General features: G+C 36.0%; 1 protein-coding gene across 1 annotated transcript; it reads left to right on the forward strand.

Moving 5' to 3' along the window:
- Window positions 1-8704: 8704 nt before the first annotated feature.
- Window positions 8705-12416, forward strand: OR5BS1 (olfactory receptor family 5 subfamily BS member 1). The gene is made up of 2 exons (XM_079139656.1): window positions 8705-9662; window positions 11897-12416. The coding sequence occupies exons 1-2, from the start codon at window positions 8890-8892 to the stop codon at window positions 12057-12059; spliced, it is 936 nt and encodes a 311-aa protein (XP_078995782.1). The 5' UTR covers window positions 8705-8889; the 3' UTR covers window positions 12060-12416.
- The last annotated feature ends 921 nt before the right edge of the window (window positions 12417-13337 follow it).

The following is a 13337-nucleotide window of genomic DNA, read 5'->3' on the forward strand; positions in this document are numbered from 1 at the left end:
TTATTATATAATTAAAATTTTACTATTAGATATATTTATGTAACAGAATATTAAGTGATACTCTTCTTTTGCCTTAAATTTTCAGTTAACTCCCAAATGGTTCATTTATTAAAAGACAGTGTTCCAATATCCTGAAAAGAGAACAGCAAGGTGCTGGTGGGCACCATATTCAAGATTTAATAAAAGATAGGGAACATTCCTGAAACACAACTCCCAACTCTCCAAAAAATCTGCGTAAAAAGAAGACTAGAAATTTAATTGAGTTGCTGACAGAAATAGGAAGAATTCATGGAGGGCTGGGGCTGTAGCTCAGTGGCTTGCCTAGCATGTGTGAGGCACTGGGTTTGATCCTGAGCACTGCATTTAAAATAAAATAAAATAAAATAAACGCATGTTGTTGTTCTACAATTACAAAATTTTAAAAAAAGAAGAAGAAAGAATTCTTGGGGGTTGAAAGCCCATGTATGAGACTTTCTCCTCCTTTCCACATAAGCAAAAAAAAACAAAAAATTGAGGGAAAGATCAATAAAACAGAAATTTATCAAAACTGATCAAGAAATAATAAAATGAAGATAAATAAATATAAAGTAAAACAAATTTTAAACATAATAAAACACATTATTAAAAGAATGATTTGCTAAAAATTGAAAACCAAGGGGCAGAGGTATAGCTGAGTGGTGGAACCCTTACTTAGTATGCACAAGGCCCTGGGTTTGATCCCCAACACTGGAGAGAAAAAAAGAAAAAAGACTTAAAAATTGAAAACATAGGCCAGCCATGGTGGTACACAACTGTAATCCCAGCTACTGGGGAGGCTGAGGCAGGAGATTTGCAAGTTTGAGGGCAGCCTCAACAACTTAGTAAGACCCTGTCTCAAAATTTAAAAAAAATTAAAATTAAAATAAATAAAAAGGGCTGTGAATCTGGCTTAGTGGTAGAGCATCCCTGGGTTGAATCTCCAATATATATACATATATATATATTTTTTTTTTAAGACTTATATAAATGGATAAATACACTTCGGAACAAAAATAGACAATTTACTAGACTGAGAACTATTAAAGAAATAGAAAGAGTTAAAGACTATTCCCTTCCAAAATATAAACATTGATGGCTATACAGATGAATTCAACCAGACTTAAAGAAAAGTGGCTATTTCCCTTATTATTCAGGGTTATTCCAGAAAGTAGGGGAGAAAAACATCTTTCAGTCTCATTTTAAGAAACTGCAATATAATCTTGATTTCAAAACCAGATAAAGAACAGAAAAAGAAAATATAGTTCCATTTCATTCATGAATGCAGGCACAACAATCCTAAATAAAATATTAGTTAACTGATTTTTCATTATATTAAGAAAACAATACACAGAATCATGTAGGGTTTAATCTCAAGAATACAAGGGAAATTTAATATCTGAATATCTACCACCACAATTCACACTAATAGGCTAACAGAGAAATGTCATTATCTCAATCTGTGCTCTAAACGTTTTTGGTAAGGTCCCATAGCTATAATTTTTTTAACAACTCTTAAGAAACTAGAAATAGAGGAAACTTTTAACTTGGAAAGGGTTATATACCAAACCTTATGGTAATCATTGTGCTTCATAGAGAAAACTTACAGTGACTGTCTTTTTTTTTTTTTTTTTTTTTTTTTTTTTTTTTTTTTTACAGTGACTGTCTTAAAGACTGGGAATAAGGAAATCTTGCCAATACCACCCCTACTGTTTTAATAATAATGTTATTATTATTACCCCTATTGTTGATATTATTATTGTTTGACAGTATTATCGACTTCCTCAGAATATCATTATTATCTCAGTATCAATTTTATACAAAAGATTAATATACATAAAATATGGAAAGATGGCTGGAAGTGAGCCAGACAGCAAGCCCCAATCTCCTCACAATACAGAAAGAAGGCAGCAAAGAAAAAGCAGAATTGAGAGATGGGTAACAAAATAAATGCTCTAAGACTCAGTATTACAAAGTTCCAGACCTGGAGAGACTGGAAGATAAGTTATTGAGACAAAAAAGATAGACCACCCATAGGCAGTTGGGAAAAGGGTCTCAGAGAAGAAAAGGAGGAAGAGAAAATTAGGAAATCAAACTTCTGGCCCCAGTTTTTCCTAGCCACAAAGACAATTCCTTAACAGTCACTAGACATGACCAGCCACAAAGGTACTTCCTCTTGCACCAACAGATCCTCACCCCAACTCTTGTACTGATTAAAGCTTAGAAATCACTGTTCTCTGCAAATCAAAATTACTCTAAGATTTCATCTCACTCCAGTCAGAACGGCAATTATCAAGAATACAAGCATTAAGAAGCGTTGGCAAGAATGCGGGGAAAAAGGTACACTCATCCATTGCTGATAGAACTACAGATTGGTGCAACCACTTTGGAAAGCAGTATGGAGATTCCTTAGAAAACTTGGAATGGAACCACCATTTGACCCAGCTATCCCACTCCCCATATACCTAAAGAACTTAAAATCAGCATACTACAGTGATGCAGCTACATCAATGTTTATAGCAGCTCAATTCACGATAGCTAAACTTTGGAACCAACCTAGATGCCCTTCAACAGATGAATGGATAAAGAAAGTGGGGTATATATACACAATGCAATATTATTCAGCCTTAAAGAAGAATGAAATTATGGTACTAGCAGGTAAATGGATGGAATTAGAGAATATCATGCTAAGTGAAATAAGTCAATACCAAAAAACAAAGGGCCAAATGTGCTAATTCACAATGCGGGAGGGGTCTAGGGAAGAATAGAGGTACTTTAGATTAGGCAGAGGGTAGTGAAGGGAGGGGAGGAGGCATGGAGGGAGGAAGGATAGTTTAATGAATCGAACATTATTCCCTTATGTGCACATATGACTACACAACCGGTATGATTCTACATCATGTACAACCAGAAGAATGAGAAGCTATACTCCATTTATATATGATGTGTCAAAATGCATTCTATTATCATATATAACTAATTAGAACAAATAAAAATAAATAAATAAATAATTTTTAAATGAATAGAAAGATACCAAATAAGTAATCTAACATAATATCTCAAGGCCCTAGAAGAAGAACAAACCAACACCAAAACCAGTAAAAGACAGGAAATAATTAAAATCAGAGCTGAAGTCAATGAAATTGAAATTTTTTTGAAAATACAAACAATCAATGAAACAAAAATTAGTTTTTTGAGAGGAATGAAATTAAATGGATGTGATTAGGAAAAGAAGAAATCAAACTATTCCTATTTGTCAATGATATGATTCTATATTTAGCAGACCAAAAACAACTTTACCAGAAAATTTCTAGAACTCATAAATGAATTTGGCAAAGTATCAGAATGTAAAATTAACACTCATAAATCAGTTACATTCCAATACATCAGTGATCAATCAACTGAAATAGAAATTAGGAAAATTATCCCATTCATAATAACCTTGGGGAAAAAAAAACAAGTATTTGGGAATCAATCTAACAAAAGAAGTGAAAGATCTCTACAATGAAAACTACAGAACACTAAAGAAAAACTGAAGGAGACCTTAGAAAATAGAAAGATCTCCTGTGCTCTTGGATAGGCAGAATAAATATTGTCAAAATGGTCATACTACCAAAAGTGCTATACAGATTTAATCCAATTCCTACTAAAACTCCAATGACATTCTTTGTACAAATAGAAAAGGCAGTCATAAAATTCATTTGGAAAAATAAGAGGTCCAGAATAGCCAAAACAATCCTCAGCAAGAAAAGTGAAATAGAAGGCATCACAATACCAGACCCCCACATAAATACTGTTATCTCTTAATAGACAAAGGAGCTGTAAACATACATTGGCTTCTTCGACAAATGATGCTGCAATATGAAATTAAATTCCTATCTCTCGCCCTGCACAAAACTCAACTCAAAGTGAATCAAGGACCTAGGCATTAGACAAAAGACCCCATGCCTACTACAAAAAACAGTAGGCAAAATTAGGAACCAAATTCCTCAACAAGACTCCTAAAGCACAAGAAGGAAAATCAAGAATCAATAAATAGGATTTTATCAAACTAAAAAGCTTCTTCACAGCAAAGGAAACAATCGAGAATGTGAAGAGAGAATGGGAGAAAATCTTTGCCACCTACGGTTCAAATAGAGCATTAATCTCCAGGATATATGAAGAACTCAAAAAATTTATCACCAAAAAATAAATAAATAACCCAATCAATAAATGGGCAAAGGAACTGAACAGACACTTCACAGAAGAAGAAACATGATTGGTCAACAAATATTTGAAAAAGTTTGCAACATCTCTAGCAATTGGATAAATGCAAATTAAAACTACACTGAGATTTCATCTTACTTTAGTCATAATGGCAATTATCAAGAATACATATAATGATACATGTTAGTGAGGATGTGGGGAAAAGGGTGAGACTGCAAACTGGTGCAACCATTATGGAAAGCAGAATGGAGATTCTTCAGAAAACTTGGAATGGAACCACCATTTGACCCAGTTATCCCACTCCTAAGTATATACCCAAAGGACTTAAAACGAGCATGCAATAGTGATACAGTACATCCATTCATAATAGCTAAACTATGAAAACCAACCTAGGTGTCCTTCAACAGATGAATGAACAAAGAAAATGTGGTAGATATATACACAATGGAATATTACTCAGCCTTAAGGAAGAATAAAATTATAGCATTTGCTTGTAAATGAATGGTACTGGAGACTATCATGCTAAGTGAAATAAGCCAGTCCCAAAAAGTCAGAGGTCAAATGTATTCTCTAATATGAAGAAGCTAATCCAAAATAAGGGAGGATTTAAAAAAATAAAAGAACTATCAGTATAGTATAATAAGGGGAATGAGGGGAAGGGATAGGGATGGGGTAGGGAAAGACAATAGAGTGAATCTGACCTAACTTTCCTATGTACATATATGAATATACCACAGTGAACCTCAACATCATGTACATCCACAAGACACTATTTTTAAAAACACTGTAAGTAAATAGCAGAAAGATCAGCAGAGTAAAGGGAAGGGAACACAGGGAGGAAGGAAGAAAGGAAAAAAAAAAGGGTGGTACTGGGGGTTAAATTAGAACAAATTATAGTCCATGCTTTTATAATTATGTCAAAATTAACTTTAATGTTATGCATAACTTTAAAATAATAATATGATTATTACTTAGAAAACCCAAAATAATTCATTACTGGAACTGAAAAGAGAATCTAGTAAGGCTTACAATTATAAAATCAAACTACCAAAACCAATGGAATGTCTCTACTCACACATTATCTAACCAGAAAACATAATCAACAAGTTAGTATTTACAAAAGTTATTATATTTCTAGGAGTAAACCACTATGGGATAGTTAAGATATTAATGGAGAAAAACTTTCACATTCTCTTAAAAAACTTTGAAGATTATTTGGCTAAATGGAGAGACATTTCAGGATTTTGGATGAGATGTTTGACTACTATGAATGTTTCAGTTTTTCTCCCATTTAACTTATAATTTCAATGTGAAACCAATCAAAATTCCTGTTGGGTTTCTTTAAGGATCCAAATAAACTATTACTTCAATATTTATGTAGAATAATGAAGATTAACCAAGTTTACCTCTTTAAAGTCCCAAGTTTTCAATTCTGCAAAGATTTCAATGAAGTTGACACAGGTGCATTAAAGTAGAATGGAGCACGCCTGTAATCCCAGAGACTGGGGAGGCGGAGTCAGGAGGATCACGAGTTCAAAGCCAGCTTAGCAACTTAGTGAGGCACTAAGCAACTTAGGGAGACCCTGACTTTAAATAAAACATTAAAAAGGGCTGGGGGTGTGGCACAGTGATTAAGCACTCCTGGGTTCAATCCCCAGAACCAAAAATTCAATAAATAAATAAAGTAGGTTGTAAATCATAATCTAGAGCTTATTACATAATTTACTATCATTAATAATATTATGAATATTATCACTAATCATTCACCTGTTATGTTTCTCAAAAAATACAACTCTAAAAACATCAATATTTATTTCAAAGTTACTATCAGTGGTAAATTTTTTTGCTCAGTCTAAATATTTTATGTGTTTCTTAAATGAAATTATAGGACATAATGGGTTAAAATAGAGTTAAGATAGCAGGATAATTGCCTACCCTCTGGGAGATATTACAAGATTTTAGTAATAAAAAGATTCAAGTGAGCAAACAGGACAATAGGAAAGAAAAGAGGACTGAAAGAGATTTAGCGTATGTTAACATGTGATAAGCTTGCCACCAAAATCAATGGGAAATATGTTGATTGTATAAAAGGTGGTGGAATTACCAATTCGGTACCTGAAAAAGTCAAATTGGAATCTCACCTATGTTGGTGGAGGATTTAGATTATCTTTTCTGAAGCTAAAATGATTCCTTAGAGTTAACTAATGCTTGTTAATGCCTGAACATTTTTAAATGAATAAACTTAAAGTTCTAATTGTTCCTCAGTTCATACTTAAATTTGTATTTGTCCCATTGGGGGGAAAACAAAAAACTCCCTTTTCTCAAGAAGACCTCTCAGTTAACTTGAAATAATTCATTGTGGACAAGCATGTCTTTGGTTACAGAGGTTACAAGCAAGACCATGCTACTATATTGATTTTAAGAGTCCCCCAAGGTCCATGTGGTAAAGGCTTAGTTCCCAACTGGTACTATTCAGAGGTGGTAGAAACTTTGAGAGGTGGCACCCAAGGACAGGTCTTTAAATCACTGGTACTGTGAAACCCCAGTCTCCCCCTTTTTTCTTTTTTCACAACCCAGGCTATGAGGTGAGCAATTATGCTTAGCTACACATCCCACCATATGTTGCCTCATGGCAAACTTGAAGCAATGAGGGGCATTTGATTATGGACTGAAAACTCAAAAAAAAATAAACCTTTTCTCTTTACAAGTTGAATATTTCAGGTATTTTGTTACAGAAAGAGAAAACTGACCACAAATGATAACTAGTCCTAGCATTTATGGTATGCTCTTATGTTAGAAATGTTGAATTCTGCTCCTAATGTAATTGAGGAAGTACATGATTTGAGAACTGCATATCTTTTAAGGAGTTACAGCGTCATAGGTACACCAGTGTGAATTCTGACATTTAACCAACATATAATACAATTAATTGAAGACACTGTAATATTATGAGTTGAGCACTGCTTTGTCCTTGATTTGTTAGCCATCATGACAATAGTCTGCAATGCAACTTTTATTTTAACAAAACTAGAATGATTTTGACTTCTTGAACTTTATATTTGAGGAGGTTAAGTTGATATACGTGCTCAGCATGAATGGTGTTTAAGTTGACAATACTATAAATTTTTTTAAAGATACCTTTAAAACTTATAGTAGAACTAAAAAACAAATTATTGGTCACCCCCAGAGCCCTCTTGGATGATGTAACCCACTGAAATGAGAGTAATACAAGGGAAGAGGAGTTGATTCTAGAGAACCATTCAGAATCAGAGCAGGCCTCTTGCTTAAGGGTCTCTCCAGGGACCTCCCTATTCTCCAAGGTCTACAGCTGAGATCAAGTCCCTCTGGCCATTGTTATTTAGAAAGCAGAGTCAAAATTCTTCCCCTTGGACATAAAGACTATGGGACTAGTTCCTTTCTCAGAACTCCCTCCCCTACATCCTCTAAAGGAAGGACAAAGTCAAAAGAAGGCCACAGAACCCTAGTCATAATTGTAGCTTTGCTCCCACGTGGGAAAGGATGCCATACAGGTATCTTCCACTGAGGGCAACTGTTGTTGGTCTAGAGAGTCCAGGTGAAGAAAATTCCATTCAAATTCATTTCCTCCTAAAACTATCCAATCTAGGAATCTGTGAGTGTACATGTCATGAATAGAGATTAGATCCTCATTTATAACTTTTCTGAATTATCCATCAAGGTGAGGTGAGGGGACCACTTTACCTTCCTCTGGTCTAGACTAAACCTATAACTGTTCATTTACCAGGTGTTCTTTTTTTTTTTTTTTTTTTTTTTTTTCCTGTCCCTGAAATGAGCCATGATCTCTGAACAGAAATTGATCCAAGTCTAATTTGACTTTATTCAAAATTCCTGGCACCAACCCAGAGAACAGCCCTATATTTGTGGACTCAGGTTAAGCCCCAATATTATAGTGGAAATAGGACATCATAGGTTCACAGAATCCTGGAACGGGAAGGTCTTGGAATAACTGATGCACACAGCCCTTATCTGCATTTGGAGGATTTTCCCCTCTACGGCTTTCATGTAACCAGCGCAATGGTGTGCCACTGCTGCCTGAATTGACACAGAAGAAGTGAGGGGATTTCTATTTGTACTGGAGACACCAAGAAAGACCATTTCCATCTTTAGAATTTCTAAAGTGGAATGAACTTTGGAAACTAGTTTTCCAGATGGATTTTTCAAATGAAAAACTCTAGTGACTTACTCATGAGCAAGTTTTCAGGAACAGAGAAAGGACTTGCACTGTCATCAGGTGTCACACTTCCCCGATCAATTATTCAAACACATTCACATTCATCGTGGTCTGTCAGCCGGATCATCTGAGCTCAGTTCCCTTTGGAAACAGAGAACAACCTTCTAGGTATCCTTGAGTCTATCCTCAACTCCCTTCCTTTCTCATCCATTTGGAGTTGTCCTTCTCTTTCCTTTCTAGGTCTGATTCTCTACACTCTTCCTCCCCACCTTTTCCATTTTGGCCAGTAGATTACTGTCCTGGGCTAAGAAGAACTGAAAATGTCTGACATGGCAGGGCTGCCTCTGCTACATGATCTGTCCAGGTTAGTTCTGAAGTTCTGCTCATAATGCCTGAAACTGATAGCCCATTTGAGCATTCTTTTCAGTTCTCATCCCTCCAAAGTCCTTGAATGCTCCATGGAAATTAACAATGAGACCACAGTCACTGTATTTGTTCTCCTAGGACTGTCCAACAATCCTCAGATCCAGGTACTACTCTTTGTGCTTTTCTTGGTGATTTACCTCTTGACTGTCATGGGGAACCTGCTGATACTACTGGTGATCAATACTGATTTCGTTCTCCAAACCCCCATGTATTTCTTCCTAAAACACCTCTCCTTCCTGGATGCTTTTTATTCCTCAATCATTGTACCTAAACTGCTAGAGAACCTTCTTTCTAAGTGGAAAACTGTGTCCTTCCTTGAGTGTTTCACCCAGATTTCCCTGGTCATATTTTCTGGGGCCACTGAGGCCTGCCTTCTTTCTGTCATGGCTTATGACCGGTTCCAGGCTGTGTGCCACCCACTTTTGTATACAGTGGCTATGAACAGGAAAGTATGTACAGTCCTAGTGGGTGCATCCTGGGTGATAGGAATAAGTACCAGCCTAATTAACACTCTCCTCCTAGCTCAGCAGCACTTCTGTGGCCCCAACCTTATTCACAGTTTTGCCTGTGAGTTTCCCCCAGTGCTCTTATTGGCCTGTTCTGACCCCTACAGTAGTACTGCCTCCATCCTGACCACCATGGTGGTCCTGGGCTTTGGCACCCTTGTCCTACTTCTGGGTTCCTACAGCCGAATCATCATGACAGCCCTGGGGATCAACTCTGCCATGGGTCGGAGCAAGATCTTTACCACCTGCTCTTCTCATTTCCTTGTGGTCACCATCTTTTATGGCTCAGGCATGTTCAGGTATGTCATAGTATATCTCCTAAGTGTAAATGTGGCATATTCCTCACCTTAAATGCCCTATAGAACAGAGTATATCAATGTGGCAAGTAAAGAATCATACAGGAATTCAAATGGCCTGAGCTCTAGTTCTGGTTCTGTTGTGGAGTAGCTGTGTAGTTTATAAAGAATCCATTTTCTTTCTGAGGTTCAGTTGTCTATTTTGAAAAACAATAAGTTCAGACAAAGACTAAAGATTTTTCTATTTTAGAAAAATATTTTTCTATGAACCTATGGTTTGAGAGTTATCAAAAGGAAATTAAGAAACTTTGCTTGATTTTTATTCAGTACTAGACAAAAAAATTAAAAACAGCATCCTTGAAACAGATACCATCTTTCTTTCCTACTGGAAGATGTCATCTTCAAAGCTTGTTAATGTTATAACTATTTTTTGGCACCTACAATACACCAGTTCTTTACATGGTCAAGCTCAGTTTTAGCATGCATCACATCACAAGAGATAATATAATTAAATCCTATTTTCTGGTAAAAAACTCGCGTTTGGGAAGTAACTAGATAATTTCCCAAAATAGCCCCAGAATGAGCTAGTTATGGAGCCAATTGAACCAAATCTCATGCTCTTTCCTACCATGCTTCTCTCAAATGTAAAAGAGTCTTCCTTTTCCAGGAGACAGAATAATGTCCATTCTCTCTACTAGGGAACTGGACAAGGACTTTCACAAATTCCTTAATACTTTTTTCCTCATTTGCTGTGACTTGGATAGAAGTAAGAAAGTGTAGATGGATGATAAAGAATAGTTCAGGAGAGTTCCTCTGAACCTGAGGACAAAATCTTATCTTCCTTGATCTCAGTTTCTTCATATGCCTTAAAGAACAATAAGATTTCTCCTTCCTACTCCACAGAAATGTAAGAAGGGATAAATTAGAAGAATTTTTAAAATGAATAAAAATAAGTAAAATGAATGTAATTTTTAACCAAATATACCAGAATCCACAAGGAACATTTTTGATATACTTATTCTAGTGATAATGTTACCATTGAAAAATAACAATAAATGATAGAATTTATCTGATGGAAATTTCCTATGTACATATATAAATATACCACAGTGAATTTCACCTTTATGTATTTCCATGAAGTCCTAATTTAAAATATATATATATAAGTAATATATGTATATATAAATAATAAAATATATATATATAAATAGATAAATAGAAGAAAAATCAATGGAATAGACAAAGAGAGAAGTGAGGAAAGGAGTAGTACTGTGGACTGAATTGGAATAAATTATATTCCATGCTTACATAAATATATCAGAATGAACCCCAATATTATATATGATTATACTAAACTCACAAAAAATAAAACAGATTAGCACTAAAAAATGTCAAAAACATAGGGTTGGAGTTATAGTTCAGTGGTATGCCTAGCGTATGTGAGGCACTGGGTTCAATTTTTAGCACCATATAAAAGTATAAAATAATTGTCCATCAACTTAAAATATATTTTTAAAAAGTCAAAAAATAATAATAACCATGATTCTTTGAGAACTAGCCCCAGTGATATGTAAAATATCATTCCCAAAATTTTAATTTTATTATTTTAGAACCATATCTTTTGCTCAACATATTTTTATCTCCTACTTCATTTACCAGTCTTGGTTTATTTTCCAAACCAAAGAAAACACAACTAAAAGAATAAATGTTTGCTCCATTTAGCATTATAAAAGTAGTATGCTATGATTGTGAGGATAATTCCCAGAGCCATAAGTGTTGGATAAACTAAGCATCCAGTTTTACAAGGAACAGTCATCATGAAATTTTGAACATAGTGTGTCAGTATTGTTTTTCATATAAAGGAAAAAAGAAAAACTCATAACTCATCATCACAATGATTAGGCAAGATTCTTTGAAGAGAATGAAATCCTATGGAAATGTGTGAAATTATTTTATTCTATTCTAACCTGTGGCCCTTGGTATGCTGCAGAACGTCTTTTTCTCTTGTGCAGCTTCTATAACTTTCTGTTTCGGATCACCCATGTTTAGAGGTATTTGAAGTCAGAAATGACTGACTCTTCACTGATCAGTCATCTCTAGTTGCTACCACCAGCAATAGTTGGCTCAGCTCTGAGGACTCCTTTTGAAGAATTGGCAGGGATGAGAACCATTGCTGTCAACTATATTGTGGCCATTGTCCTGAGCTGAATTTGCTCTTTTGTGCAATTTCCTACAAGGTATATGACTCCAGCACCTGGCTCAAGCCTGGAGCAAGTGCTATCCATGCAATACAGTGTGGTGACCCCTCTGCTAAACCCGCTCATCTACAGCCTGAAGAACAAAGAGGTGAAGGCAGCTCTCAGGAGGACACTGACCAGGAAGTCCAGGCTGACCTTCTAACCCAGAATCCCCTACTTCACCAGCAGAAAAATGTATGGGAGGAAGAGGAAGCAGGAACTGTCACCACTCAGCTGTCTCAGAATTCATCATTTTCTAAAACAGAAGGTTTAGCTTCTCTTCCTCTAGTGTTCTGTCCTAATGAAGAGAGATAAGGAAACCCCCACAACAGAGCAGGTGACATCATCCACAGGGGGTCCACACACAAGAAAATCCTTGGGGCATCATTGACCTTTTGACAGCTATTGATCTTTCCTTGTGTTTCTTGTCCTCTCTACCATTTCCTTTCTTCCCTGTCCCTTTCCCCTTTACATTTTTCTATGCAGAGTGTAAATCAACATATCAGGCCCCCAGCAAATATCCCACTGCATTCTAGGAAAGTCCCATCTTGGCAATGAAAAACCTGACTCCCCTTCTAGTCCCATCCCTAAAGATTCCTGTGCAAGAAATACATATCCTTAATAATTTGGCAGGAAATAGAAAAAATAAATGTATGTTTTCTTACCTTCATTTCTAAGAAAAAGTAGCACCTGAGGTAGAATCTAGAAAATCCTTAATAGCTATTTGTGGACAACTTAAGGAATAAATGAAGGAATGAGTGATGGATTCATCCGAAGAGAACTTTTTCTTACAGGATCCTAGTAAATGGGTGGAAGTGAAAAACCCCCTCTAAAGTATAAGTGTCCTGAGAGTAGAACTTCTGTCTAATAGCTCTGTGTCCCCAATATCCAGTGCATCCTGCCACCTATATGTGGTGTTAGATAAATGGGGGAGAGCATGAATGAGACAGAAGGGGAATGAGATAGATCCTACATGCACTCCTGCCATGATGTGTCAAGCCTTACCAGAGTCAAACAAATTATTCCCTCAATCTTGGAATTTGACCCTCCAAAAGTGTGAGCTAAATAAAACTTTTCTCTTTGCAAGTTAGGTCCTTCAGATATTTTGAGTAGTAACACAAAGTTGGAGCTGGCTGGCACAACCCCAGCTTTACTGGCAGTCTTACCTCCACCACTTGATGGAACTGGTCCCTCACGTTTCCAGAGTTGGGGTCTTCTGAGGCTATAGCTATGGCAGGTTAATAAGCAAGAAGTACATGTGTGAACTCAGCGGACGGAATGTCCATCCACCTCTGCCCTTTCACATACATCACACACAGGGTCTATTATTCAGTCTATTGTCACTATGGCCAAAATAACTGACTAGAACAACTCAGAGGAGGAAAATTTTATTCAGGGCTCACAGGTTCAGAGGTTCAGTTCATGACTGGCCAACTCCATT

Source organism: Sciurus vulgaris (assembly GCF_902686455.1).
Source record: "Sciurus vulgaris genome assembly, chromosome: 5".
NCBI classification, from domain to species: domain Eukaryota; kingdom Metazoa; phylum Chordata; class Mammalia; order Rodentia; family Sciuridae; genus Sciurus; species Sciurus vulgaris.

Bases quoted from the DNA above. Each gene is read 5' to 3' on its own strand.
- OR5BS1 (XM_079139656.1), top strand. From the start codon at position 8,890: ATGGAAATTAACAATGAGACCACAGTCACTGTATTTGTTCTCCTAGGA. The intron at 9,663-11,896 runs GTATGTCATAGT...ATTTCCTACAAG, and splicing joins TATGGCTCAGGCATGTTCAG to GTATATGACTCCAGCACCTG.